Raw genomic sequence first — 26,047 nt, forward strand, 5'->3', positions numbered from 1 at the left:
CCAGTCTTGTCACTCAGGGTATGGAGAACAGAGTTCTGGTTTAGATATGAAATTATGACATCTAAATATTATTTGGCTTAATGTATTCATAAATCATTCACAGCTAATTGAGCTGAAGATTGTTAATTTAATATATGTAGTTACATATGCGTGAGAGCTGAATAAGTCATTTCCTTTTGCTTTAACTTCACCTAGAGATTCCCTGATCTGTATCACAGTGTTTCATATTTTTCATATTTGGTTTTCAGTTTGTGCTATGTGACAAAGGCTTAGCTGCTTTCCTGCTAGGAACAGGTTGTGGTTATTTATGATAATATTTCCGTGTAATGGAGGCAAAGACCTATTTTTAACACCTGTATGTATTGGAGTTCAGCTGTTAAATGGCCTATTTATATCTCTTCCAGCTGCTTATGTTTAAATAATTAATTGGAAAAGAACCCTGTTTTTAAGAACTTTGACCAATAAAGGAAAGTCTGAAATCAGTTCTTTGACTAAAGAAACTCAAAATGGTTTTGTACTAATACATTTTCATTGAGTTTACTAAAAATAGCAATTACACTTACAGATACTGTGCAAAATGCTTGACATCACTTAACCTTTATAACAAACTGTGGTATAGGTACTGATATTATCCTCAATTTAAATATGACTAAAAGGAGGCTCAGAAAGGTTAAGTAACTAGCTCATGGTCACACAGTAAGTTAGAAAATTATGGAGCTTGAATTCAAGTTTTTAGTGTATACTGTCCTCCAAATAGTTCATTCATTTATCTTTTTAGATATAGTACAGTTTGGCCAATGATGTGTTAAGTCAAAACTTCAAACATATTCAAGAGTGTAAATTATTTATTTCCTCTACATTAAAAAACTTATAACTTGTGCCTTTTGGAACTGACAAGGAATGAATGTTATAGATTAGAAAAAAGACGCGTTTATGGCACTGTTAAAAATGTGATTTCTGGGCCGGGGCTCAATAGGCTAATCCTCCGCCTGCGGCGCCGGCACACAGGTTCTAGTCCCGGTCGGGGCACCGGATTCTGTCTCGGTTGCCTCTCTTCCAGGCCAGCTCTCTACTGTGGCCCAGGAGTGCAGTGGAGGATGGCCCAAGTCCTTGGGCTCTGCACCCGCATGGGAGATCAGGCCTTCGGATCAGCGCGGTGCGCCGGCCGCAGCGTGCCAGCTGCGGCGGCCATTGGAGGGTGAATCAATGGCAAAGGAAGACCTTTCTCTCTGTCTCTCTCTCTCACTGTCCACTCTGCCTGTCAAAAAAAAAAAAAAAAAAAAAGTGATTTCTGGGGCCGGCACTGTGGCATAGTAGGTAAAGCCGCCACCTGCAGTGCCAGCATACCATATGGGTCTCCACTGCTCCACTTCCTATCCAGCTCTCTGCTAATGGTCTGGGAAATCAGTGGAAGATGGCCCAAGTCCTTTGACCCCTGCACCCGTGTGGGAGACCCGGAAGAAGCTCCTGGCTCCTGGCTTCGCATCGGCGCAGCTCCGGCCATTGCGGCCATCTGGGGGGTGAATCAGTGGATGGAAGTCCTCTCTCTCTCTGCCTCTCCTGCTTTCTCTGTGTAATTCTGACTTTCAAGTAGATAAATAAAATCTTTAAAAAAAAAAAAAGTGATTTCTAAGTAGAGGTTTTGCATTTAGAGGCTTAACCTGAGCTAAAGACTAAAGGCTAAAGTCTCTTATTTAGTTTAGGTGTTTATTTAGTGAGAAATGTTATCTGAAAGAAATCTTATTTATTAAGATGTTTAAACTGGACTTCAGAAAGAAAAGGAGACTTTTAGCAGGTGGAGAGTGTAGGTGAGTGGAAGCTAGGGCTTTTCAAGAACAGTGTTAACAAACAGAGACTTGGTGCTTTTGTTGCAAACTGGCGATAGTCAAGTAGGATATAATCAATGGTACTTTTAGAAAGAGTGGAAGGTTAGGTTAGACAGGGTGGTGATTGGGGTTATTTTGATACACTTTGAAAATTATCTCAGCTCTTGAACTTGATTTTGAAGTCAGTAGAGGCTCAGCAGCCCCATTTATAAAGTGAAACAGTGTAATCAGGTTTACACTCTTCCTTTCTAGCTGTGTCTGTGCTTTTCAAATAAAAATAAATAAATCTTTTTAAAAAGGTTGTTGTAGGGGCCGGCTTTGTTGTGTAGCAGGTTAAGCTGCTACCTCTGATGCCTGTATCTCATATGAGCTCCAGTTCAAGTCCTGGCTACTCTGTTTGCAATTCAGCTTCCTACTAATGCACCTGGGAAATCAGTGGAAGATGACCCAAGTACTGGACTCCTACCACTCACTTGGGAGACCCAGATGGAGCTCCTGGCTTTTGAATTTGGCCTGGCCCAGCTCTGGCTGTTGTGGCCATTTGGGGAGTGAACCAGCAGATATAAACTCTCTCTCTTTAGCTCTCTTTGTAACTCTGCCTTTCAAATAAATAAATAAAATTTTTTAAAAATTATTGTAAACATTAAGTAAAAGATGCATGCAAAGTAGTTTATCCAAGCACATGGTAAACATTCAAAAGCTGAAAAACAGGAGGTGATTATTGTAAATTATGTGGTATCCCTTTGTCACTATTTGAAAATTAACTCTTCTTTGTTTTGCTTTGCTGTCTGTGGTTAAAACTTCTGTGTAGCTGAATTTTAGTTATAAGTTACATTACTTATAGGAGTAAAAGAAATCAGGGCCAACTCTGTAGCACTGCGGGTTAAGCTGCTATCTGCAGCGCCAGCATTCCATACGTGCACCCATTCGAGTCCTGGCTGCCTGGCTTCTGATCAAACTCTCTACTAATGACCTAGGGAAGCAGTAGAAGATGGCACAAGTGTTTGTGCCCCTATACCCACATGGAAGAACCAGAAGAAGCTCCTGGCTCTTGGCTTTGGCCTGCCTCAATCTTATTCATTGTGGTCATTTAGGTAGTGAACCAGCGGATGGAGACTCTCTGTCTCTCCTCTCTCTCAGTAACTCTGACTTTCAAATAAATAAATCTTTTAAAAATGTTTTATTTACTTATTTATTTATTTATTTATTTTGACAGGCAGAGTGGACAGTGAGAGAGAGAGACAAAGAGAAAGGTCTTCCTTTGCCGTTGGTTCACTCTCCAATGGCCGCCGCGGCCGGCATGTTGCGGCTGGCGCATCGCGCTGATCCGAAGGCAGGAGCCAGGTGCTTCTACTGATCTCCCATGGGGTGCAGGGCCCAAGGACTTGGGCCATCCTCCACTGCACTCCTGGACCATAGCAGAGAGCTGGCCTGGAAGAGGGGCAACCGGGACAGAATCTGGTGCCCCGACCGGGACTAGAACCTGGTGTGCCGGCGCCGCAAGGCGGAGGATTAGCCTATTGAGCTGCAGCACCTGCTAAAAATGTTTTTAAAAAAGAAATTAACAATTCTTTAAAACATAACAACTTCTCCGACTTTGGCTTCTAAACATTCTTAGGGAGAGGTGGGCATTTGGCTTAGCAATTATGACCCTCTTTAAGACACCTGCAGCCCATATCATAATGCCTGGGTTTCATTCCCTGCTCCAGCTCCTGATCCCATCTTCCTGCCATTACAGACCCTGGGAGTTAGCAGGTAATGGCTTAGGTTATTGGATCCTTGGCTCCCATATAGGTCCTTAACTGAGTTCGCTGCTCTAGCTCGAGCTTTTGCAGACATTTGCAGAGTCAACAAGTTGAGTGGGTGCTCTGCCTTCTCTCGATCTCATTCTGACACTGTCAAACTGTCAAATGAAGGGAAAAGTTTTTTTTTCCTAGGGAACAAGGTTTAGGGTCTATGTTTAAGGTGTAAGTAAAGATAGAATTTGCATGATAATTTCTGTTACTAAATTTTGTTCAAAAATTTAAAACAATTAGTGGTTCTTTTTTTTTTTTTTTTTGACAGGCAGAGTTAGACAGTAAGAGAGACAGAGAGAAATGTCTTACTTTCATTGGTTAACCCCCCCAAATGGCTGCTACAGCCGGCGCACTGCGCCAATCCGAAGCCAGGAGCCAGGTGCCCCCTCCTGGTCTCCCATGCGGGTGCAGAGCCCAAGCACTTGGGCCATCCTCCACTGCCTTCCCAGGCCACAGCAGAGAGCTGGACTGGAAGAGGAGCACCTGGGACAGAATCCAGCACCCTGACCGGGAGTAGAACATGGTGTGCCGGCGCCGCAGGCAGAGGATTAGCCAAGTCAGCCACAGCGCCGGCCCAATTAGTGGTTCTTAACCAAGAACATTATCTACTTATCCTGAGATGCTGTGGCTGATGTGAGGGATATTGGGAATAGATTGTCTGAACACACAAATCATGTGATAGCAGAGGAGTGGAAAGTGTACTCCTCAATTCTGTAAGGAGTTTATGTTTTTCTTTCTCCAAATAATCATTTCCCATCTCAGTCAAAATAATTGTTTCATAAATTGCATTGCTATTATTTCCATTTATTCACTTATAGCTGTTAGTAACTCTGTTTCCTCTTTACTTTAAAAGTAGAATTATAATGTTTAGAAAACTGTACTGTGAATGTGTAAATCATCAAAGCTTTGTGGAGATAAACCTGAGGAATTAGCTATCACCATAAATGGCAGAGAAACAGAATGAATTCCATCTCGTGGAACTCAGACTGCAAAAACCCGCAATGGCCAGTGCTAGGCTTGGGTAAGGGCTGGGATCTGGGAACACAATCTAGGTTTCCCACATGGATGGCAGAAATCCATTTAGTTGAGTCATCCAGGGTCTGTATTAGCAGGAAGCTGGAGTCAGGAGTAGGAGCTCGAAACTGAATCTAGGTTCTCTGATGCAGTATGTGAGTGTCTTAACCTCCAGTCTAAATGCCTGCTCCTCCATAGTGTGTTTTAAACATTAAAATTAAATGCCAACTTAAGTGGTTGTGCCTGAGCAATGGAAAAGATTATCATGATTATTTTCAGCATCTTTTAAAGCATTTTAAAAAGATATGAATGTTGTTTTTTTGGGCAGATGTACTATTTGCATCTTTTAACATTTCCACAGAATTTGTTTGCCAGAGATAAATTATTTTTTTGTGTGGGCACTTTTTCTAAATAATATCCATATTCCTGTTTGGCCAATTTTACTAGTCTTTAATGAATTTTTAATGAATTTTTTTTCTCCCTGTCTCCTACCGCTTAGTGATTATATAATCAATGGCAACTATTCTTATTTTAAGCCCTTTGTGTACATTATTTAACGGTACGTAAGGCTTTAAACATGGTGTCCTTGTTCTATATTTCCCAGAAATGTGATCACAGTGATTTCTATTTGTGGGAAATATGGCTGTTATTTTGTGGGTGAGGTTTATAAAAGGGCAGTGATACAATTATTTTGTTGTTTTAGCTGAGTTCAGGATGGTTAAAATCAACATTTTGTCAGGAAAATAATGACCTATAAAGTATAGTTAGAGTATTGTGTGTTTACTACAATATCTCTGTGTTTCTTTCCCTAATTCTGCTAACTGAAATACGTGGCATTTGTATAAATGGGTATTTTAAATATTGGAATTTAAAATTTTGACATCTTTTTAACTAATTAAAGACCTCTTGGAATCTAAAAGATTGATTAGGGGGCTCATTTACCTAAGTAGAAGCCTCAGAGACAAAGTTGAATGTTTCTTGCTGTGATTAATGCCATGAGAGGAAAAAAATACTCAGAATTTGCCTGTCAATCCATCAGTTTCGAAGTGTGGGAAATAGGTTAATTTAATCACTTATTGCAGGCTTTCAGTAACCTCACCTCTCAGAACTGCATTGTTCCGATAATATTTTTATATGTTAAAATGTCAGAAATCTAGTTTACTTTGTCCTGAATTCTCAGTGAAGAATTAATACAAATTAAAAGCATATATATGAAAGATACAGTTCATGCTGTTTTATGTTTTATAGTGTTCAGATTACACTTTTTAAAAAATATTCTTTTTATTTATTTTCCTCATTTAGGAGACAGAGACAGAGAGAGAGAGAGCACCATCTACTCCCTGAAAACCTGGGAGCTGGGAATTCAGTCCGGGTCTCCTACATGGGTGGCTGGGATCCAACTATTTGAGCTGTCACCTGCTGCCTCCCAGGGTGTAAGCTAGAATCTGGAACAGAGCCAGCATGTTAACCCCAGCATTCACATATAGAATGCTAGTCTTTTAGTTTTTTTATTTTTTTTTTTAAGGATTTTATTTATTTTACTTGAAAGTCAGAGTTACACAGAGAGAGAAAGAGTGGCAGATAGAGAGAGGTCTTCCATCCGCTGGTTCACTCCCCAGTTGGCAGCAACAGCCAGAGCTGCGCCTATCCAAAGTCAGGAGCCAGGAGCCAGGAGCTTCTTCTGGGTCTCCCACACGGGTGCAGGGGCCCCAATGCTTGGGCCATCTTCCACTGCTTTCCCAGGCCATAGCAGAGAATGGATAGGAAGTGGAGTAGCTGGGATTCAAACTGGCACCCATATGGGATGCCAGCACTGCAGGCGGCAGCTTTACCCACTGCGCCACAGCGCCGGCCCCAGTTTTGTTTTTTTTTTTTTTTAATTAATTTATTTATTTGAAAGTCAGAGTTATACAGAGAGAGAGAAAGAGAGGTCTTCCATCCTCAGGTTCACTCCCCAATAGGCCACAAGGATCGGAGCTGTGGTGATCCGAAGCCAGGAGCTGGGAGCTTCTTCTGGGTCTCCCATGCAGGTTCAGGGGCCCAAGGACTTGGGCCATCTTCCACTGCTTTCCCAGGCCATTGCAGAGAGCTGGATCGGAAGTGGAGCAGCCAGGACTCGAACCGGCGTCCATATGGGATGCCAGCACTTCAGGCAGTGGCTTTACCCACTGTGCCACAGTGCCGGCCCCAGTCTTTTAGTTTTTTAGAAATTTATTTTCATTTTATTTGAAAGCCAGAGTGACAAAGAGATTTTCCAAGGGGCATCTTAACTGCTGCACCAAACATCCACCCCTGATTACATTTTAAATTTTGTTTTTCTTTTCAACCTTCTCTGTGTCTGTCCTGCGTATCTCTTTGCCTATGTAGAGAGATACAGGTAGTTTTTCTTTTTTTTCTCTTGTGAACTGGCCAACAAGAAAGACTGTACAATGAATATGTCTGGACTGTCACTTGGTAGATGGAAAAAATTCTAGCAAATGCATAATATTTGTAAGACCTTTAAGTGATAGGTTTGTAAATTTCATTTCAGTTTATGTGTGAGATTTCATTTTGGTGAAAACATTTCACCACATTTTAATGTATTTTCTTACAGCATTTGAATCAAACTTTGTATTTCCCTTTTCAGTGGTACGATTTAAAAATTCCAGCCTCTGAAACATGTCGTGCTTTTCTAGATAGGAAGGTGTGAAGGTTATATATAAATAAATTTATATTGACCATCCATATTAAAATTAAGTTTGTGTACTTTAAGAAACAACTAAATTCTTGATGGCGAAAGTGAAGAAGTCATAGGTCTCTCTATTTCTAGTGACTCCTACTCTAGTTCATCCTACACACAGCTGCTAGATCATTTGAGCTATTAGAATAATCTTGCGAAAACAATTTTTTTTCATCAAATCCTTCTGTCATCAAAGCCTTCTGTCTTAAGAAATCTTAATTCCTTAGTATTTTCCAAGGTCCTCTTTTTATGGGACCATTGTCTATCTTTTTTCTTTTCTTTTTTTTCTTTTTAAGGGAAAGAGTTTATTGGGGAAAACCCAGCAGACCGGAGGGAAGGGTCGAAGAGGGAAAGAGAAAGAGTGCAAGAGGAGAGGAGAGAGGGGGGAGAGAGAGAGAGAAGAGGAGCAGAGAGCACAGAGAGAGTGAGAGTGGGCAAGAGAGAGCGAGGAGAGAAGAGAGAGCGAACAGGAGAGGAGAAGTCAAGGGAGGGGACCATTGTCTTTCATTTCTGCATTTTTTTGTTTTTGTTATCCTCTGGGACTGGGCCTTAACTATGTGTAAATGTACTGTAGTACCTGTTCTCTTCTTCTTGCCTTTTCATTCCAATTACGATACTCACTCATAAGTGCTTCCTTAACAACTGATCATGCCTAACTATATTCTGTCCAGCCTCTCAGGATTTTGGTACTTTCATCATATCTTAATTTATTCATTTAGGGTTTCTGTGCATATGATTTTATGAACATGCAGTCTCTCTCCGAGATGGGTGCCAACTAAATACTAGACTGAATGATTTACCCTAATGGTAGAGTTAGAATTGAAATTGCTCAGCAGCCAGCGTTGTGGCTTTGTGGGTAAAGGTGCCGCCTGCAATACAGGCATCCCGTATGGGCACTGATTTGTGTCCAGGCTGCTCCACTTCTCATTCAGCACCCTGCTAATGGCCTGGGAAAAGCAGTGGAGGATAGCCCAAGTGCTTGGGCCCTTGCTACCCATATGGGAGACCCGGGAGAAGCTCCTGTCTCCTGGCTTTGGCCTCGCCTAGTCCTGGCCATTGCACTGTCTGTGGAGAGAACCAGTGAATGGAAGATCTGTCTCTCTGTAACTGACTTACAAATAAATAAATCATTAAAAAAAGATTTATTTATTTTTATCAAAGTCAGAATTAGAGAGAGAGAGAGATCGATAGAGAGATCGATCTTAGGGTGGTTGGTTCATTCCCCAAATGGCCAAAACATCTAGGGCTAATAAGTCAGGCTGAAACTAGGAGCCAGGAATTTCATCCCCATCTCCCATGTGGGTCCAGGGCCCAAGCACTTGGGCCATACTCTGCTGTTTTCCCATGCACCTTAGCAATGAGCTGGATTGGAAGTGGAGCAACTGGGACTTGAACCAGTACCCATATGGGATCCTGGCGCTTCAGGCCAAGGCTTAACCTGCTACACCACGGTGTTGGCTCCTGCTCAGAGTATTTTAATTGCTTTAGGAAAACTTCATAAACAAAATGAAATTTCATAAAAGTTTGAAGTCAAGTACCAGAGAGTATTTAGTCTAAGTTAGGGAGGAAGGCAGGGTGGAGGATTTGTAGGAATTATGTCAGATCTGCAGTAACTCTGAGACCCTGGCAGTGTGCTTAATTAATATGTATGAGCTTCATTATCTCAGTCTATAATGTGGATGGTAGTATCTACTTGGGAGGATCAGAAATAATGCATGTCAAGGACCTGCACATAGCAAGCAGCCAGTAAATGCTAGTGTTATTATAGATTAGGTACTTATTTGGTTTGGCCAAAATAAAAATTTGTAGATTGAACTATTCCTTTTCTTTTTTTTTTTTTTAAAGATTTATTTATTTATTTATTTATTTATTTGCAAGAGTTACACAGAGAGAAGAGAGGCAGAGAGAGAGAGAGATCTTCCATCAGCTGGTTCACTCCCCAATTGGCCGCAACGGCCAGAGCTGTGCCGATCCAAAGCCAGGAGCCAGGAGTTTCTCTTGGGTCTCCCACATGGGTACGGGGGCCCAAAGACTTGGACCATCTTCTACTGCTTTCCCAGGACATAGCACAGAGCTGGATTGGAAGAGGAGCAGCCGAGACTAGAACCAGCACCCATATGGGATGCCGGCACTTCAGGCTAGGGTGTTAACCTGCGGTGCCACAGTACTGGCCCCAGTTGAACTATTCCTAATGAGAGTGACATTGCAGAAAATGGGAGAGTAGGAAGAAAGAGGCTTGGAAGATTTGGGAGAATTTTAACATTTTGTTGTGTTGCTAACTGGATACCATCTCCCATTCTCCAGTTTTGCGGCAGCCACTGGGATGAGGACTGTTGCTGTGTAATTTGCTGGTCCCAGGGTGGGCACTAGGAACTTTGAAAATTGGAGTTGTTTGTTGCAATTAATGTTTTGATTGTTGAGGGGTAGTACAAAGACTGGCCGTTTTTCAAAGCCCTCCCACCCCCACTATACAGGCAAAAGTGTCCCACCTGTTAGCCAAGGGAATTTAAAGAGGAGGAGTTACCCCTCTTCTGCCTTTTGTTATTGGGTCCAGGCATTTAAGAAAATCTCTGTTAGGTCACTGGATAATTATGGAGATAAAAGAACAAAGATTTGATTTACCACATACAACAAGGAATATAGGTATAGTCCTTGCAGAAAATAGTTTGGAAAACTCATTATACTAATGGATGAGTGCCTTCTTGATCAACTAACAATAGCGTTAGCTGGGGAGATGAGAGCCTGATTTCCAGAATTACTTCATTGTAATATTCAGAATGTACAGTTCTCAACAAAAAATTGAAAGCATACAAAGAAGCAAAAAAACTAAACTCACTCACTGAAACAAAAAAATTTATAGACGCTCCCCTTGGGAAACTCAGACATGGGACTTAGAAGAAAAAGACTTTAAATTAACTGTCCCAAACATATACAAAGAGTTGAAGGAAGCCATGGATAAAGAACTAAAGGAAATCAGGAGAAAATTGTGTGAACAAGTGTGGAATATCAATATAGAAATAGAAATCATGCAAAGTGTAATAGCTGAAATAATAATTCAGTGCAGGCTTCAGCGACTTATTTCAGCAGAAAGAAAAAAGAGTCAATAAACCTGAAGATAAGGTCATTGAAATTACTCTGTCAGAGGAGCAAAAAGAAAAAATATGAAGAAAAATGAACAGAACTTAAAGGGCATATTAGACACCATCAAGGTTATCCATGTATGCATTATGGTAATCCCAGAAGAATAAGAGAGAAAGGGACAGAAAGAAATAGTTGAAGAAATAATAACTGAAAAGAATTTCATGTATAGCTTTTATTTTAGATCTTTGATTTCATTTTGAGTTAATTTTTGTTAATGGTGTGAGTTATAGGTCTGTGACTATCCAGTTGTCCCAGCACTGTTTGTTGAGGAGACTGTTTTTTCCTATTGAATTCACTTGGCCGTATTGCTGTACAGGTTTATTTCTGAACTCTTAGTTCTCTTCTGCTGGCATGTCTATCTTTATGCTACTACCTCTGTTTAGATTACTATAGCTCTATACTAACTTGTGGATTCAGGAAATATGCATCCTTCAACTTTGTTCTTCTTTTTCAAGGTTGTTTGACGTATTCAAGAGTCCCTATAAATCCACATAAATTTGATGATCAGCTTCTCCAACTTGTTGAGTTCATAGATTTTCTAGGGTAAATTGACAATAATATTAAGTCTTCTAATCCATGAACATATCATGTCTTTGTTTTAGTTTTCTTTAATTTCTTAGTAGTATTTTATAGTTTTAATATGCAAATGTTTCACCTACAAAATTTATTTGTATGTATTTTATTTCTTTAGGTGTCATTATAAATGGATTTACTTTCTTAATTTTTGTTTGGGATTGTTCATTTTGTTCATTGCTGGTGTATAGACATGCAACTGCACTAAAAAAAGAAGAAGATGGAGCCAGCTCTGTGATGCAGTGGGTTAAAGCCCTGGCTGTAGTGCCAGCATCCCATTTGGGTGCCAGTTTGAGTCCTGGCTTCTCCACTTTCAATCCAGCTCCCTGCTAATGTGCCTGGGAAAGCAGCAGAGGATGGCCCAAGTCCTTGGGCCTGTGCACCCACATAGAAGACCTGGAAGAAGCTCCTGGCTCCTGGCTTCGGATTGGTTCAGGTCTGGCTGTTGGGGCAATTTGAGGAGTGACTCAGTGAATGGAAGACCTCCCTCTATCTCTGTCTTTCAAATAAATAAAAATAAATCTTTTTTAAAAAAGTTTAATTTTTTGGAAGGCAGAGACGCAAAGAGATATTCTATCCCCTGGTTCACTCTGAAAATGACTAAAACAGCTAGGGCTGGGCCGGGCCTAAGCCAGGAACCAGAAACTGCATTTGGGTCTCCCATGTGGTAGCAGGAACTCATGTACTTAACTATTATCTGCTGCTTCCCAGGTGCTTTATCAGGAAGCTACATCAGAAGTGGAGTAACTGAGACTCGAAGTAGCAATCCAGTGTGGGATGCTGCATCCCAAGTGGCAGCTTTACTCACTGTACTATACCTGCTCCATAACCGTAACTGTATTTTGTACATGTTGATGTTGTAAGCTAAGCTATAATTTTGCTGAACTAACTGGCTTCAAAGCCTTCTTGGGGGTTCTATGGGATTTCCTTTATGTCATCTGTGAATAGACATAGTTTGCTTCTTCCTTTCCAATTTGGATGTCTTGCCTGTGGTTGGAACTTCCAGTACAATGTTGAATGGTGAAAGTGATATCCTGGGCCGTGGCTCAACAGGCTAATCCTCCGCCTAGCGGCGCCAGCACACCAGGTTCTAGTCCCGGTCAGGGAGCCAGATTCTGTCCCGGTTGCCCCTCTTCCAGGCCAGCTCTCTGCTATGGCCAGGGAGTGCAGTGGAGGATGGCCCAAGTCCTTGGGCCCTGCACCCCATGGCTGCACCTGGCTCCTGCCTTCAGATCAGCGCAATGCGCCGGCCATGGCGGCCATTGGAGGGTGACCCAACGGCAAAGGAAGACCTTTCTCTCTGTCTCTCTCTCTCTCTTACTGTCCACTCTGCCTGTCAAAAATTTAAAAAAAAAAAAAAAGAAAGAAAGAAAGTGATATCCTGTCTTATTCCTGATCTTTGGCAGCTTTCAGTCTTCCTCCACTAAGTGTTATGTAAGGTATGGGTTTTCATAAATGCCCTTTATCATGTTGAGATAAAATCCTAGTTTATTAAGTTTTATCATGAAAGGATGTTGCATTTTGTCAAATGCTTTTTCTGCATCAACTGAGGTGAATGTGAGGGTTTACTCCTTCTTTCTACTAAAGTGGTGTAGTGTATTGATTGACTTTCTTAAGCTGAGCCACCCAGGGTAAATTCCACTTTTCATGCAATGCCAGCCACTTTTCAGGCTCACTGAGTTCTGAATTAGACAAAACAAAGATGAGGGACAGGCATTGTGGTACAGTGGGTTAAGCTGCCACTTGGGACACCTGCACCATGTCAGAGTACCGGTTCATGTCCCAGCTCCTCCACTTGTGATCCTGCTTGCTGCTAATGCATGCTGGGAGGTAGCAGATAATGGTTCAAGTACTTGAACCCCTGGCACTCACATAGGAGACTGAGGTGGAGTTCCAGGCCCTGGCTTTGGTTTTCTTTTCTTTCTTTCTTTCTTTCTTTCTTTCTTGCTTGCTTGCTTTCTTTTTTTCTTTTACAGAATTAGACAATGAGAGAGAGAGAGAGACAGAGAGAAGGGTCTTCCTTTTTCTGTTGGTTCACCCCTCAAGTGGCTGCTACGGCTGGCGCGTTGCAGCTGGCGCCCTGCGTGGATCTGAAGCCAGGAGCCAGGTGCTTCCTCCTGGTCAGCCATGCAGGTGCAGGACCCAAGCACTTGGGCCATCCTCTGCTGCCTTCCCGGGACAGAATCCGGCGCCGCGCCCCGACTGGGACTAGAAGCAAGGTGCCAGCGCCGCAGGTGGAGGATTAGCCTAGTGAGCCGCGGCGCAGGCCCAGTTTTTTTGCTATTCCTTTTTCTTAATCTCTTTTCTCTTCTTTATTTTTGTGGTTTTGATTTTTTTTTTTTTAAAGGCAGAGTGGATAGTGTGAGAGAGAGAGAGAGAAAGGTCTTCCTTTGCCGTTGGTTCACCCTCCAGTGGCCGCTGCGGCTGGCGCGCTGCGGCCGGTGCACCGTGCTGATCCGATGGCAGGAGCCAGGAGCTTCTCCTGGTCTCCCATGGGGTGCAGGGCCCAAGCACTTGGGCCATCCTCCACTGCCTTCCCGGGCCACAGCAGAGAGCTGGCCTGGAAAAGGGACAGAATCCGGCAACCCCACCGGGACTAGAACCCGGTGTGCCGGCGCCGCAAGGCGGAGGATTAGCCTAGTGAGCCGCGGCGCCAGCGTGGTTTTGATTTTATTTGAAAGGCACAGAGACAGAGAAATCTTCCATCTGCTGCTTTAGTCCATTAATGCCTGTAACAGCTCGGGCTCAACCAGGTAAAGACAGAAGCGTAGAACTCCATCCAGGTCTTATATAGGTGGCAAGGACCAAAGTATTTGCACTGTCATTCACTGCCTCCCAGGGTACTCAGCAAACAAGAAGTTGGAATCAGACTAAGAGTCAGGGCTTAAACCCAGATATTCTGATATGTCATATAGGTGTTCCAGGCAGTGTCTTTTTTATTTATTTATTAAAGATTTATTTGTGTACTTGAACGAGTTATACAAAGAAAGAAGGAGAGGCAGAGAGAGAGAGAGAGAGAGAGAGGTCTTCCATCCACTGGTTCACTCCCCAATTGGCTGCAATGATTGGAGCTGCGCCAATCTGAAGCCAGGAGCTTTTTCCAGGTCTCACGCAGATGCTTGGGCCATTTTCCACTGCTCTCCCAGGCCATAGCAGAGAGCTGGATCAGAAGTGGAGCAGCCAGGACTTGAACCGGCACCTATATGGGATGCCGGCACTGCAGGTATCAGCTTTACCTGCTACGCCACAGTGCCAGCCCCCATCAGTGTATTAACTGCTATGCCAAACATCTTTCCTCCACACCCTCCCCATTTTTTCCTAATTTTTAAAAATTTATTCATTATGGGGCTGGCCTTGTGGCATAGCAGATTAAGCCTCTGCCTGTGTCGCCAGGTTGAAGTTCCAGCTGCTCCATTTCCAGTTCTGCTAGCTGCCTGCTGATGTGCCTGGGAAAGCAGTGGAAGATGACCCAAGTGGTTGGGCTCCTGCCGCTACATGAGAGCTTTAAAAAAAAAAAATTCCCCATTTTTATCTTTTGTTTCTTTGAAGGTATTGTTTGTTATATTTAATCACTGTTGTGTTCCTTCTAGGTTGTATTCATTTCTGAAATGAATTTCTCCTCTTATTTCTAATTTTTTTCTGAGTTTTCTCATCTTTTCTGGAGTTCTGTAGTTCTGATTTATATTGCTCTTTCATGTTTTGAATTATTTTCCTAATGTCTTTTAGCTTGATTTGAAATAGAAGCTTATAGTTTTGATCTGTTCTCAAGGTCTGTCTTTGATTATCTGTAAAAATGTTATTTTACTCCTTATTCTCTCTTTAAAAAAATAACTATGGGATGTGACCTTGATACTTTTCTGTTGCTTACTTTTATGTGGAATTAGCTTTTCCTCAACTCTGAAAGCAGGTCATGTTTCAGGATAACTTTTCTAATTCTCAGAGCTCCCTCTTCTGTTTTTTTGTGTAAAATGTTTAAAATTATAATTCCTTATGCGTCTCCACTTTTATCTGGACCTTGTCTTGCTTGTCTGTTGTCATTTGTGTGTGCTTAATTTTGATTCTACTCCCAGCAGCTTTTCCCTCAGTATGGAGCGCAGTCCTGCAAGATAGTTTTCATTTGTAGGTTGGATTTTAAGATTTTATATGGCACAGACTGAGCCTTTTTCACAAGATCCCTTGCACTACTTGTGATTGGATTGAACTGAACATTTCCCATTTTGAGCTTTCCATCTCAAACTGGTCTCTGTACTATTCAGTGAATACCTAGCAGTTATTTTAATGTTCTCCTCAAGTCCTTAAAATGCCCCACTGCTTCTCTATGTATACTTCCACACAGATGCTGATTCTACGCAGGTCTTGCGGCTGTTGGTGGTTTTTCCCACTCATAATTTGAGGCGTGTATGGATAACATGTCTCCCACTTTTATTGTGAATGTTGTCCATGGGATTTTGGTTTTGTTGCCTTAGTCATTCTGATTTTGTATGGTGATTTAGGCAGTAAAAATAAATAAATAAATAAACAAATAAATAGATAAATAAAATTTAAAGAAATCTATGCTGTGTCACGTGACGATTACTCAGAATCTAGCCTGTGTTTACAGTTTAAAATCTCCCCTATATGGATAATTTGTAGCCTCTGACATATGGCAAGTTTACTATGTTGTGCTTTGTTCTCAAGCTTTACCTCACATGTTGTTCACATTTTGGTGTTTGGAGATTGCAAAGCCTATCAGTGTAGTCAAGATTAGGAAGGAGCAGTTTATCCTGGCAATGGAAAAGAAAAAGAAAGTATTTGCAGACTGTAGCAAAGTTGAAAGTTGTGCAAAGTGCTTGTTAAACACGTGCATGCTTAATCTATAGCAGGCACTTTTTGAAAGCCAGAGAATAAACTGTGCCACCTCTTCAGTGCTGTCCCTTTGTCATTGAAATTAATCAAGGAAAAGTAAGTAATAGGATAGGGACAAACCTTTCAATTTAAGGTTCACCATTAGTGCCTTGGTTTTGGTAGTTTAAAGTTTATTCAGGGAAGAACAAGGAGTTGATTGAGCAATTAAAGCTTGACAACAGTGAACATGCTGCTGTTAAACTTTGGCACAAGCCAGAGAGGCTTTTATAAATGCAGGGCTCCTTGTACACCTGCCCAACATCATAGTGAATGTCTAGTGGTTAGTGCAAACACGGGAACTGCTAGGGTATTCTGTAGGCTATTGGGAAAGCAACATACTTAAGGCTTTCAACAGATTCTTAGTGTGGTTATCATGGGCTTCTTTTAAGGGGGAAGAAGAGATCTGACAAGGTTTGAAAGTGACAGAATCAACTAACGTACCTACTTACTGGAATTTCATACAGCAACCGTAAGCATAGTATCTTTCCAGCTCCTTGCAAACAAGTTGACATATTTATAACTTTAGGCACCTAACCTATCAGTAAGTAGAATAGCTTCTGGGCAATATAGGCTGACTAATGGCTGACTATTTTACCACAGTGTAAAGCCATTTTTTGTAATATCAATCTTTCAAAACAGCCAAAGACCAAAGGTTAAATCATATCAGTGAAAATATTTCCACAGGGAACTGAATGCAATGCAATCTAGCTATATACACAAGTGCAGAGGTCACAGGCATGAGTGAAGGTGAGTGTGACTGGGAGGGATGATGGTGGAAAAAGTGGAAATGATTGAGTTCAGAGAGGGAACCGGGAGCCAGATCGTATTAGGCTCTGTAGGTTGCAGTGGTAAGTAAAAATTTTTGGATTTTATTCTAAAGTATTTGGAAGCCAAAAGCTTTGCTAGCCAGTACTGGACCTTATTTCATGTATTTTTATTTTATTCTGTTTTTTGTCGTGTTTAAAAAAAGAAAATGCTAGTTGCAATCCACTTAAATTGACTTAATCACCCCTAATGGATCATTTAGAGTTTGGAAACCACTGTGAATCTAGTATAATCTTCTATGGCTTGCAGACACACATACTGAAAATAACCATATCAGAATCTAAATATTGCACATTTTCCAAGAATGTTTATTTAAAAAATAAGACTATTGCTTTTAATTTAAAATATTGCCTGTTCTTATTTCTCTGCTATGAAATATTAAGGCCTGTGAATTTTAAATTGACTTGAAAAATTATCAACACAATCTTCTTTATGATCTGTAATTAAATGTACAAACTGCTAACCAAAGTAACAGTTGGTCTGTTTTGTACATAAGTAAAGCATAAGTCATTTATAGACGGCTTGGTGACCTTTAAATTGTCACCTAGGAATTAGTGAAATGAAATGTCATTTTCACATTTTCTACAAATTGCATAGTCTCTTGTTGTGTTTCATTTGGAAGAGCTTGTGGGAAGAGTGAAAGTAAATGAAACATAAAGGTCAGAGTGAAGTAATGGGGGAAAATGGCCCTTTTAATTCGATTTGAATCCTTGCTCTGCTACCTTTGGAAAGCTATTTAACATGCCTCGCCTTACTTTTCTCATGTTTAATTGAAAGTAATGATACCCATATCATAGCTTTACTGTTAAGGTTGTGAGGGCCTGATGGCATAAAGTATATTTTAGTGTACGTTAGATGTCTTCTTTGCAGTCAAAACATGTTCACTGTGACATGCTACTGGAATAAGTAGGCCTGGAAAGTATGGAAAAATGAAATAAGTAAATTAGTACTTTTTTCTATTGGTTGTTTTCTTCCTAGCAAGTCAATTGTGTTATCCTGGTTATTCCCGATTTCCTTTAAGACTGTTAAATGTTAAGGAGGTTCCTTTGCCTCCTGCTATCCTTTCCCTTTTAAAGGAAGAAGATAAGTTGTGAAAGGTTGGGAGGCAGCCAAGATGTAGTACATTCTTCAGTATTTTAGTTTCTAATGTCTCAAATCTGCTTGATCACAAAGAATTTATTGAAGATGTGTCAGTTCTGATTGTAAATTGTGTTAGCTAATTTATAGATATTAATTATTGATATTATTAAAAGCCATTTGCCCTTGACTGGGCAATAGAGATAGTTTCCTTTAATTTAATAAAACATTCTGGAAATAAAGTTACAAAGTCAAAGTGAGATGGAAAGATAGAATTTTGTCTAGCTGGCTTTTTAAAAAAAATAATAGCTTTATTTAAGATAGAATTAATATACTACAAAACTCTTATTTTTAAAAGCTTTGTTTATTTGAAAGTCAGATTTACAGAGAGAGAGGGTAAGTGAGAGACAGAGAGCACTTCCATCCACTAGTTCACTCTTCAAATGGCCACAGTGGCTGGGACTGGGCCAGGTCGAAGCCAGGAGCTTCTCTGGGTCTTCCCATGTGAGCGCAGGGGCTCAGGAATTTGGACCGTCCTTTGCTGCTTTTCCAGGCACATTAGTAGGGAGCTGGGTTGGAAGTGGAAGAGCTGGGACTTGAACTGATGTACATATAGGATGCTGGCACTACAAGCAGTGTCTTAACCTGCTGTGCCACAGTGTCCGCCCCTAAAATTGTTTTAAAGTGTACAACACAGTGGTTCTTGGTATATTCACAGAGTTGTGCTATCATCACTACTAATTTTAAATTATTTTCATCACCCTTAAAAGAAGCTTTGTACCCATTAGTATCTATTCCCCATACCTTATCCCATTAAAATCACTAATATGCTTTTGTTTTTGTGGACTTGCCTATTCTGGATGTTTCATATAGATGAAATCATATTTTTGTGTTTGTGTGTGATTGGTTGCTTTTACTTAGTGTAATATTTTAAAGACATGCCCATCTTCTGGTATATATGATTACTTCATTCCTTTTTATTGCCAAATACTAATCCATTGTGTGGTTACACCACATTTGTTCATCCATTCATCAGCTTGTGGACATTTGAGTTGTTTTTACTTTTCGGCTATTGTGAATAACATTGCTGTAAACATTTGTTTATGAGTTTTGGAGAGTATATAGGTTTTCCATTTTCTTGGATATATACCTAGAAGTGGAATTCCTGGGTCATATAATAACCTTATGTTTTAATAGTTTGAGGACCTAACGAACTTTTTTCCAAAGCAGTTGTACCATTTTGTCTGACTGGATTTTATCTTTTTAAGGAGTTCTTAATTTTTCTTTTATTTTGAGAGGCAGAGAAACAGACAAAGGCAGAGCCCCTATTGCTGTTTCACTTCCCGAAATGCCCACAGTAGCTGGGGCTGGATCAGCCCAAAGCAGGGAGCTTAGAATTCAGTCCTAAGGCTGGCGCCGCGGCTCACTTGGCTAATCCTCCTCCTGCAGCGCCGGCATACTGGGTTCTAGTCCCAGTCGGGGCGCCGGATTCTGTCCTGGTTGCTCTTCTTCCAGTCCAGCTCTCTACTGTGGCCTGGGAGTGCAGTGGAGGATGGCTCAAGTCCTTGGTCCCTGCACCTGCATGGGAGACTAGGAGAAGCACCTGGCTCCTGGCTTTGGATCAGCGTGGTGCGCCGGCCGGAGCGTGCCAGCTGCAGCAGCCATTGGGGGTGAACCAACAGAAAAGGAAGACCTTTCTCTGTCTCTCTCTGTCTCTCACTGTCCACTCTGCCTGTCAATAAATAAATAAATAAATAAAAAAGAATTCAGTCCTGGTCTCCCACATAGGTGGCAGGGATCCAGCTACTGGAGCCATCACCTGCTGTTTCACAAGGTCTAGATTAGCAGGAAGCTAGAGTTGGGAGCCTGAACCAAGAATCAAACCCAGGCACTGGGGCCAGTGCTGTGACATAGTGGGCTAAACACCAGCATCCCATATGAGTGCCAGTTCTAGTCCTGGCTGCTCCTCTTCTGATTCAGATCTCTGTTGTGGCCTGCAAAAGCAGTAGAAGATGACCCAAATGTGCCATGTGGGAGACCAGAAGAGAGGCTCCTAACTCCTGGCTTTAGGGTTATTGCAGCCGTTCGGGGAGTGAACCAGCCGATGGAAGACCATTCTTTCTGTCTTTCCCTGTCTGTCTGTAACTCTTCCTCTCAAATAAATAAATAAAATCTTTTTTTAAAAAGTCCACTTAGGCATTTGTTTCGGTACTTAAGATGCCAATTAGGAGGTCCAAGTCATATCACAGTGCCTGGGTTTGTTTTTGTTTTTGTTTTTTTTTTTCCCCAGGCCATAGCAGAGAGCTGGCTCTGAAGAGGAGCAGCCGGGATATGAACCGGTGCCCATATGGGATGCTGGTGCCACAGCTGGAGGCCCAACCTAATATGCCACAGCACCAGCCCTCCTAGCTGGATTTTTTATCACCTAATTTTAAGATTTTAATTTCACATATTTTGATAGACAACCTTAGCTAAATGAAATAACTTGAATTGATAAGGGGGAAGAAATCCACATGAAATATTTGCAAATTTGGAAGTTCTTTCTCTTGAAAGTAGGCTTGAAATTATTATTAATCTTCAATTTGTTGTTGTTGTTGTTGCAGTTTTATCTCCAAGACACTAAAAGTAGTAATGGTACCTTTATAAATAGCCAGAGATTGAGTCGAGGCTCTGAAGAAAGTCCACCATGTGAGATTCTTTCTGGTGACATTATCCAGTTTGGGGTAGATGTGACGGAGAACACACGGAAAGGTACGGGTATGGATCAATTTTTCCTATTTGTCTCTTGAAAATTGTTTGTTTTTAAAATTCTGTTACTTAATATTATAAAACATGTTTTTACATGCTTGTAAAAGCTATTTAAGTATAGCATTATGTGCCATGAAAAGTCGAAAGTTTCCTACTTTATTGCTTTCCAAAAATTTTATTTATTTCTAAAGTTTTGTTTATTATTTATTTGAAAGAAAGAAAGAGATGTCTTTTATCCTCTGGTTCACTACTCAAATGTCCGCAACTGCTGGAACTGGGCCAGGCCAAAACCCAGGAGCCAGGAACTCCATCCAGGTCTCCCGCAGGGATGGTAGGGACCCAGTACTTGGGCCATTATCTGCCTCCCAAGCACATTCACAGGAAGCTGGATCAGAAGTGGAGGTGGGTCTCTAATCACAGGCTCTCCAGTAATGTTTTAACCCCCTGTACCACAAACACCTAATCCTAAAATTTTTAAAATTCTGAAATGTTAATTAGTAAATTATGATATTTATCACATGAAAACATGGGCATTGTTGTGTCAGTTAAGCAGTTGGCAGCAATGACAATATATGCTCAGGATATTGACCACAGGATAACAAGACTGGCTTAGTGAGAAGTCTGGAGGCAGGTAGATCCAGCATTTGTTCACTTGACTCAGTGATATAATCAGGCTTCCAGGGTGTTCTTTTCTACTGTCTTTAACATATCAGTTTGTTGAGCTTTTACTTATTGCCTCATGATCAAAAGGTGATGGTTGTAGCGCCAGGTATTGTTCCCTCACACTAGTGTTCCAGGCATAAAAGATGAAGTGAGGACAAAGTGCCTTTTTGTTTGGCTCTTTTTGAGTTGATAGAAAAATCTTTTAAAGAGGCCGGCGCCGCGGCTCACTAGGCTAATCCTCCGCCTTGCGGCGCCGGCACACCGGGTTCTAGTCCTGGTCGGGGCGCCGGATTCTATCCCGGTTGCCCCTCTTCCAGGCCAGCTCTCTGCTGTGGCCAGGGAGTGCAGTGGAGGATGGCCCAAGTGCTTGAGCCCTGCACCCCATGGGAGACCAGGAGAAGCACCTGGCTCCTGCCATCGGATCAGCGCGGTGCGCCGGTCGCAGCGTGCCAGCCGCGGCGGCCATTGGAGGGTGAACCAATGGCAAAGGAAGACCTTTCTCTCTGTCTCTCTCTCTCTCTCTCACTATCCACTCTGCCTGTCCAAAAAAAAAAAAAAAAAAAAAAAAAAAAAAATTTAAAAGAGTCTTCCTAGCAATTTTATTTTATCTCACTGGCCACGTGGGTAGGTCACAGAAATACCTATAGCTACCTGCAGCTACAAAGAAGCCTGGGCACATTTGTGATTGACATAGTTAAATTTTGATTTATCCCTTCAAGTTTTGTGTACATTGTTGCACCAAACAAAATCAGAGTTCTGTTAACAAGAAAGAAGAGGGAAAGGTTGTGGAGGCAGCTCATAGAACTTATCACAAGTATAAAATAAAATTTCACATTTTCTCAGTTTTTGAAACTAGAAGCTATCTAGCTAAATAAATGCATTTTGGTCTTACTAATTCTGAAGCTTCCTGGCTTTATCTAATTTACTGTCTACTTTATGACTGTAACATTGTATCATTGAAATTTTTTTAAAGATTTTTTTATTTATTTACTTGATAGTAGAGTTACAGACAGTGAGAGGGAGAGACAGAGAAAGGTTTTTCATCCATTAGTTCACTCCACAAATGGCCACAACAGCCACAGCTGCGCCGATCCGAAGCCAGGAGCCAGGTGCTTCCTCCCTGTCTCCCCTGCAGGTGCGGGGGCCCAAGGACTTGGGCCATCCTCCACTGCTATCCCAGGCCATAGCAGAGAGCTGGATTGGAAGTGGAGCAGCCGGGACTAGAACAGGCACCCATACGGGATGCCGGCGCCGCAAGCGGAGGATTAGCCCACTGCACCACAGCACAGGCCCCTCATTGAATCTTAAAACTTCATGTGTAGAAACTGAAAGTGTGTGGTCCCACTATACTAATTTGATATAGACAATGGAACAAGTTGTTCCGTTGTTTCTCTGAAGATACTGTGATCTGATGATAACATTAAGTCAACAGATTGACATTTTGCACAATAGAGGTAATGGTGGTGGTGATGGTAATGTAATGATACTTACTGCTGGTATGTGTGCTCATATGCATATTGTGCATATACTTTCATTAGTGCTACAACAGTAGTAGTATTTTTACTGGGTTTTGTTGACATCTTCAGGAAGTTCATTTTTGATATTTGAATTTGGATAGGACCAAAGTCTTAGGAATTTCCATTTACAATTGTAAAATAGAAAGATTGAATTTTGATGCAAAATGCTAACTACTCCACTTATGGATATCCATACTGGGAATAGCTGTACTGGGTATTCCTTTAATGCCTGTTGCCATATTATACCTCCTGTGGTACCAACTCATTCAGCAATAATCAAATTGAGCTCAGTATATGAAGCACCAGTTTTGAGCAAACCACAGAGATGAATTTGATTATACTGTCTTTTTCCTCAAGGACTTTGTCTTCTTGACTTTCATTTCCTAAAAAGCATTAGGTATTAATTGATAAAAGTATGAGGTAATCAAATACATTTAGAAAATATTTGGTTAACCTTAGGTACGTAGAACTTCTCAGGGTCTAATATCCTACCGTGTTTGCAGATTTCTAAATAAGCTTAAACCATAAGTAACCTTTAGATAATGCAGCTCTCCTTACAACTCTTCCCATCTATTTGTGAGGGATACTCTTTTATAAAGTGCTGTAGAAAGCTGAGAGGTTGTTTCTGATATTCAGGGTTATTGTTAGTATAATATTATTTCAGCAATATAAGATTCTTGTAAACTTTTTTTGAAAATTCATCTTTTATGCAAACTCTAAGGAAATTAAGAAAAATTCTTCATTATTTAAATTTTTAGAGTTTTTTTGTATTTATTGGCTTCAGAAAGTTGACATATGTTATCCAAAGGCTTTTTTGGGGATACAGCTGTATCACAAGTTAAGTTAAGCTTTTGTTTTGTACTAAATAATATACCACTTGGACAATATTCCTGAAATTATACAACACTGCTGTATAACCCTGGGATAAAGGAAGAAATAAAATGGATAATTTTAAACTGAGAAGAGAGAAGGAAATATTTTGAAGGCTTCTTTTTTTTAATCTTGCTTTTATTTATTTATTTTTAAAGATTTATTTATTTGAAGGCAGAGTTACAGAGAGGCAGAGAGAGAGAGAGAAAGAGGTCTTCCATCTACTGGTTCACTCCCCAAATGGCTGCAACGGCTGCATCTGGGCCAATCCAAAGCCAGGAGGGAGGAGCTTCTTCCAGGTCTCTCATGTGGGTACAGAGGCCCAAGGACTTTGCCATCTTCTGCTGCTTTCCCAGGCACATGAGCAGAGAGCTGGATCAGAATTGGAGCAGCTGGGACTCAAACCGGTATCCATATGGGATGCCAACATTGCAGGCAGTGAGTTTACCTGCTATGCCACAGTGCCAGCCCTTGAAGATTTTTTTTTTTTCTTTTTTTCTTTCACAGGCAGAGTGGATAGTGAGAGAGAGAGAAAGACAGAAAGGTCTTCTTTTTCTGTTGGTTCACCCTCCAATGGCCGCTGCGGCCGGCACATCTCGCTGATCTGAAGCCAGGAGCCAGGTGCTTCTTCCTGGTCTCCCATGCGGGTGCAGGGCCCAAGGACTTGGACCATCCTCCAGTGCCCTCCTGGGCCACAGCAGAGAGCTGGACCAGAAGAGGAGCAGCTGGGACTAGAATCCGGCACCCATATGAAATGCCGGCATCGCAGGCAGATGATTAACCAAGTGAGCCACGGTGCCAGCCCCATTTTTTTTTTTTTTTTTTTGAAAGGACATTTTATATACTAATGCAGTAAGTCATATTATATGACCACTAATGGCAAAGAAAAAAGTGATATTAATGTTTTCCTAACAAAATTACACCAGTATGTGGAAAATTTAAATCATTATCCTTAAAAGAATCTAAGAAGTGATTAAAGATTTACCACTGTAAAGACACCAGAAACAAGCTGGCGCCGTGGCTCAGTAGGTAATCCTCCGCCTGGGGCGCCGGCACACCGGGTTCTAGTCCCGGTCGGGGCACCGGATTCTGTCCCGGTTGCCCCTCTTCCAGGCCAGCTCTCTGCTGTGGCCAGGGAGTGCAGTGGAGGATGGCCCAAGTCCTTGGGCCCCTGCACCCGCATGGGAGACCAGGAAGAAGCACCCGGCTCCTGGCTTCTGATCAGTGTGGTGCGCCGGCCGTAGCGCGCCGGCTGCAGAGGCCATTGTGGGGTGAACCAACAGAAAAGGAAGACGTTTCTCTCTGTCTCTCTCTCTCTCACTGTCCACTCTGCCTGTCAAAAACAAAAAACAACAACAAAAAAGACACCAGAAACAAGAATTCACAATAAATTTGATCTTATTTTTAAAAACAGATAATTCATTGTTATTTAAATTATTCCGAGCATAGATAAAAGTGGAAAAACTCAAAATCTTTTCAAGTTTGCCTATCATTAATGCCAAAATCTTATAAAGATACAACATGGAAAACTAAATCATTTAATTATGATAATTTGCTAATACTTTAATTAGAATTTTTGATCAAGTTAAAAAGATGATAGATAAACAACAAAATGGAGTTTATTCCAGGAATGCAAAGGTGATTCAATATCAGAAAATCTATCAACATGGTCCACAGACTGAAGTTGAAAGACTATATGGCTCGGGCCAGCTCTGTGTAGTGGGTATAGGTGCTGATTCGAGTCCTGGCTGCTCCACTTCTCATCCAGATCTCTGCTGTGGCCTGGGAAAGTAGTGGAAGGTGGGCCAGGCCCGTGGGCCCCTGTGTCTGTTTGGGATACTCAAAAGAGGCTCCTGGCTCCTGGCTCCTGGCTCTGGATTGGTGCAGCTCCAGCCGTTGCATCCGTCTGGGGAGTGAACCAGCAGATGGGGGACCTCTCTCTCTCTCTCTCTCCATCTCTCTCCCTCTCCTTCTCTCTCTGTGTACTTCTTTCAAGTGAATAAATAAAGAAAGAAAAGAAACAAAGTCTATATGGCTGTTCAAGCAGTAATTTTATATGACCAGTAGATGTTAAAAAGACATTTAACCAGGGGCGGGCGCTGTAGCCCAGTGGATTAACGCCCTGGCCTGAAGTGCCGGCATCCCATAGGGGCACTGGTTCTAGTCCCGGCTGCTCCTCTTCCGATCCAGCTCTCTGCTATGGCCTGGGAAAGCAGTAGAAGATGGCCCAAGTGCTTGGGCCCTTCACCCACGCAGGAGACCCAGAAGAAGCTCCTAGCTCCTGACTTTGGATTGGCGCAGCTCCGGCCGTTGTGGCCAATTGGGGAGTGAACCAGAGGATGGAAGACCTCTCTCTCTCTCTCTCTCTCTCTGCCTCTCCTCTCTCTGTGTACC

General features: G+C 41.7%; 1 protein-coding gene across 23 annotated transcripts in view; it reads left to right on the top strand.

Moving 5' to 3' along the window:
* The window catches only part of SLMAP (sarcolemma associated protein), a 177,803-nt gene that overhangs the window by 59,476 nt on the left and 92,280 nt on the right, over positions 1-26,047 (top strand). For 14 of the 23 annotated variants that reach the window (XM_062201144.1, XM_062201149.1, XM_062201148.1 and 11 more), the window contains exon 2: positions 20,459-20,606. In XM_062201144.1, coding sequence (XP_062057128.1) covers positions 20,459-20,606 — 148 coding nt within the window. Of the gene's footprint in view, positions 1-20,458; positions 20,613-26,047 lie in introns of all 23 variants that reach the window. The other 9 variants (XM_062201143.1, XM_062201129.1, XM_062201135.1 and 6 more) reach the window with 1 other exon arrangement.

This window comes from Lepus europaeus, chromosome 9, assembly GCF_033115175.1.
Source record: "Lepus europaeus isolate LE1 chromosome 9, mLepTim1.pri, whole genome shotgun sequence".
NCBI classification, from domain to species: Eukaryota; Metazoa; Chordata; class Mammalia; order Lagomorpha; family Leporidae; genus Lepus; species Lepus europaeus.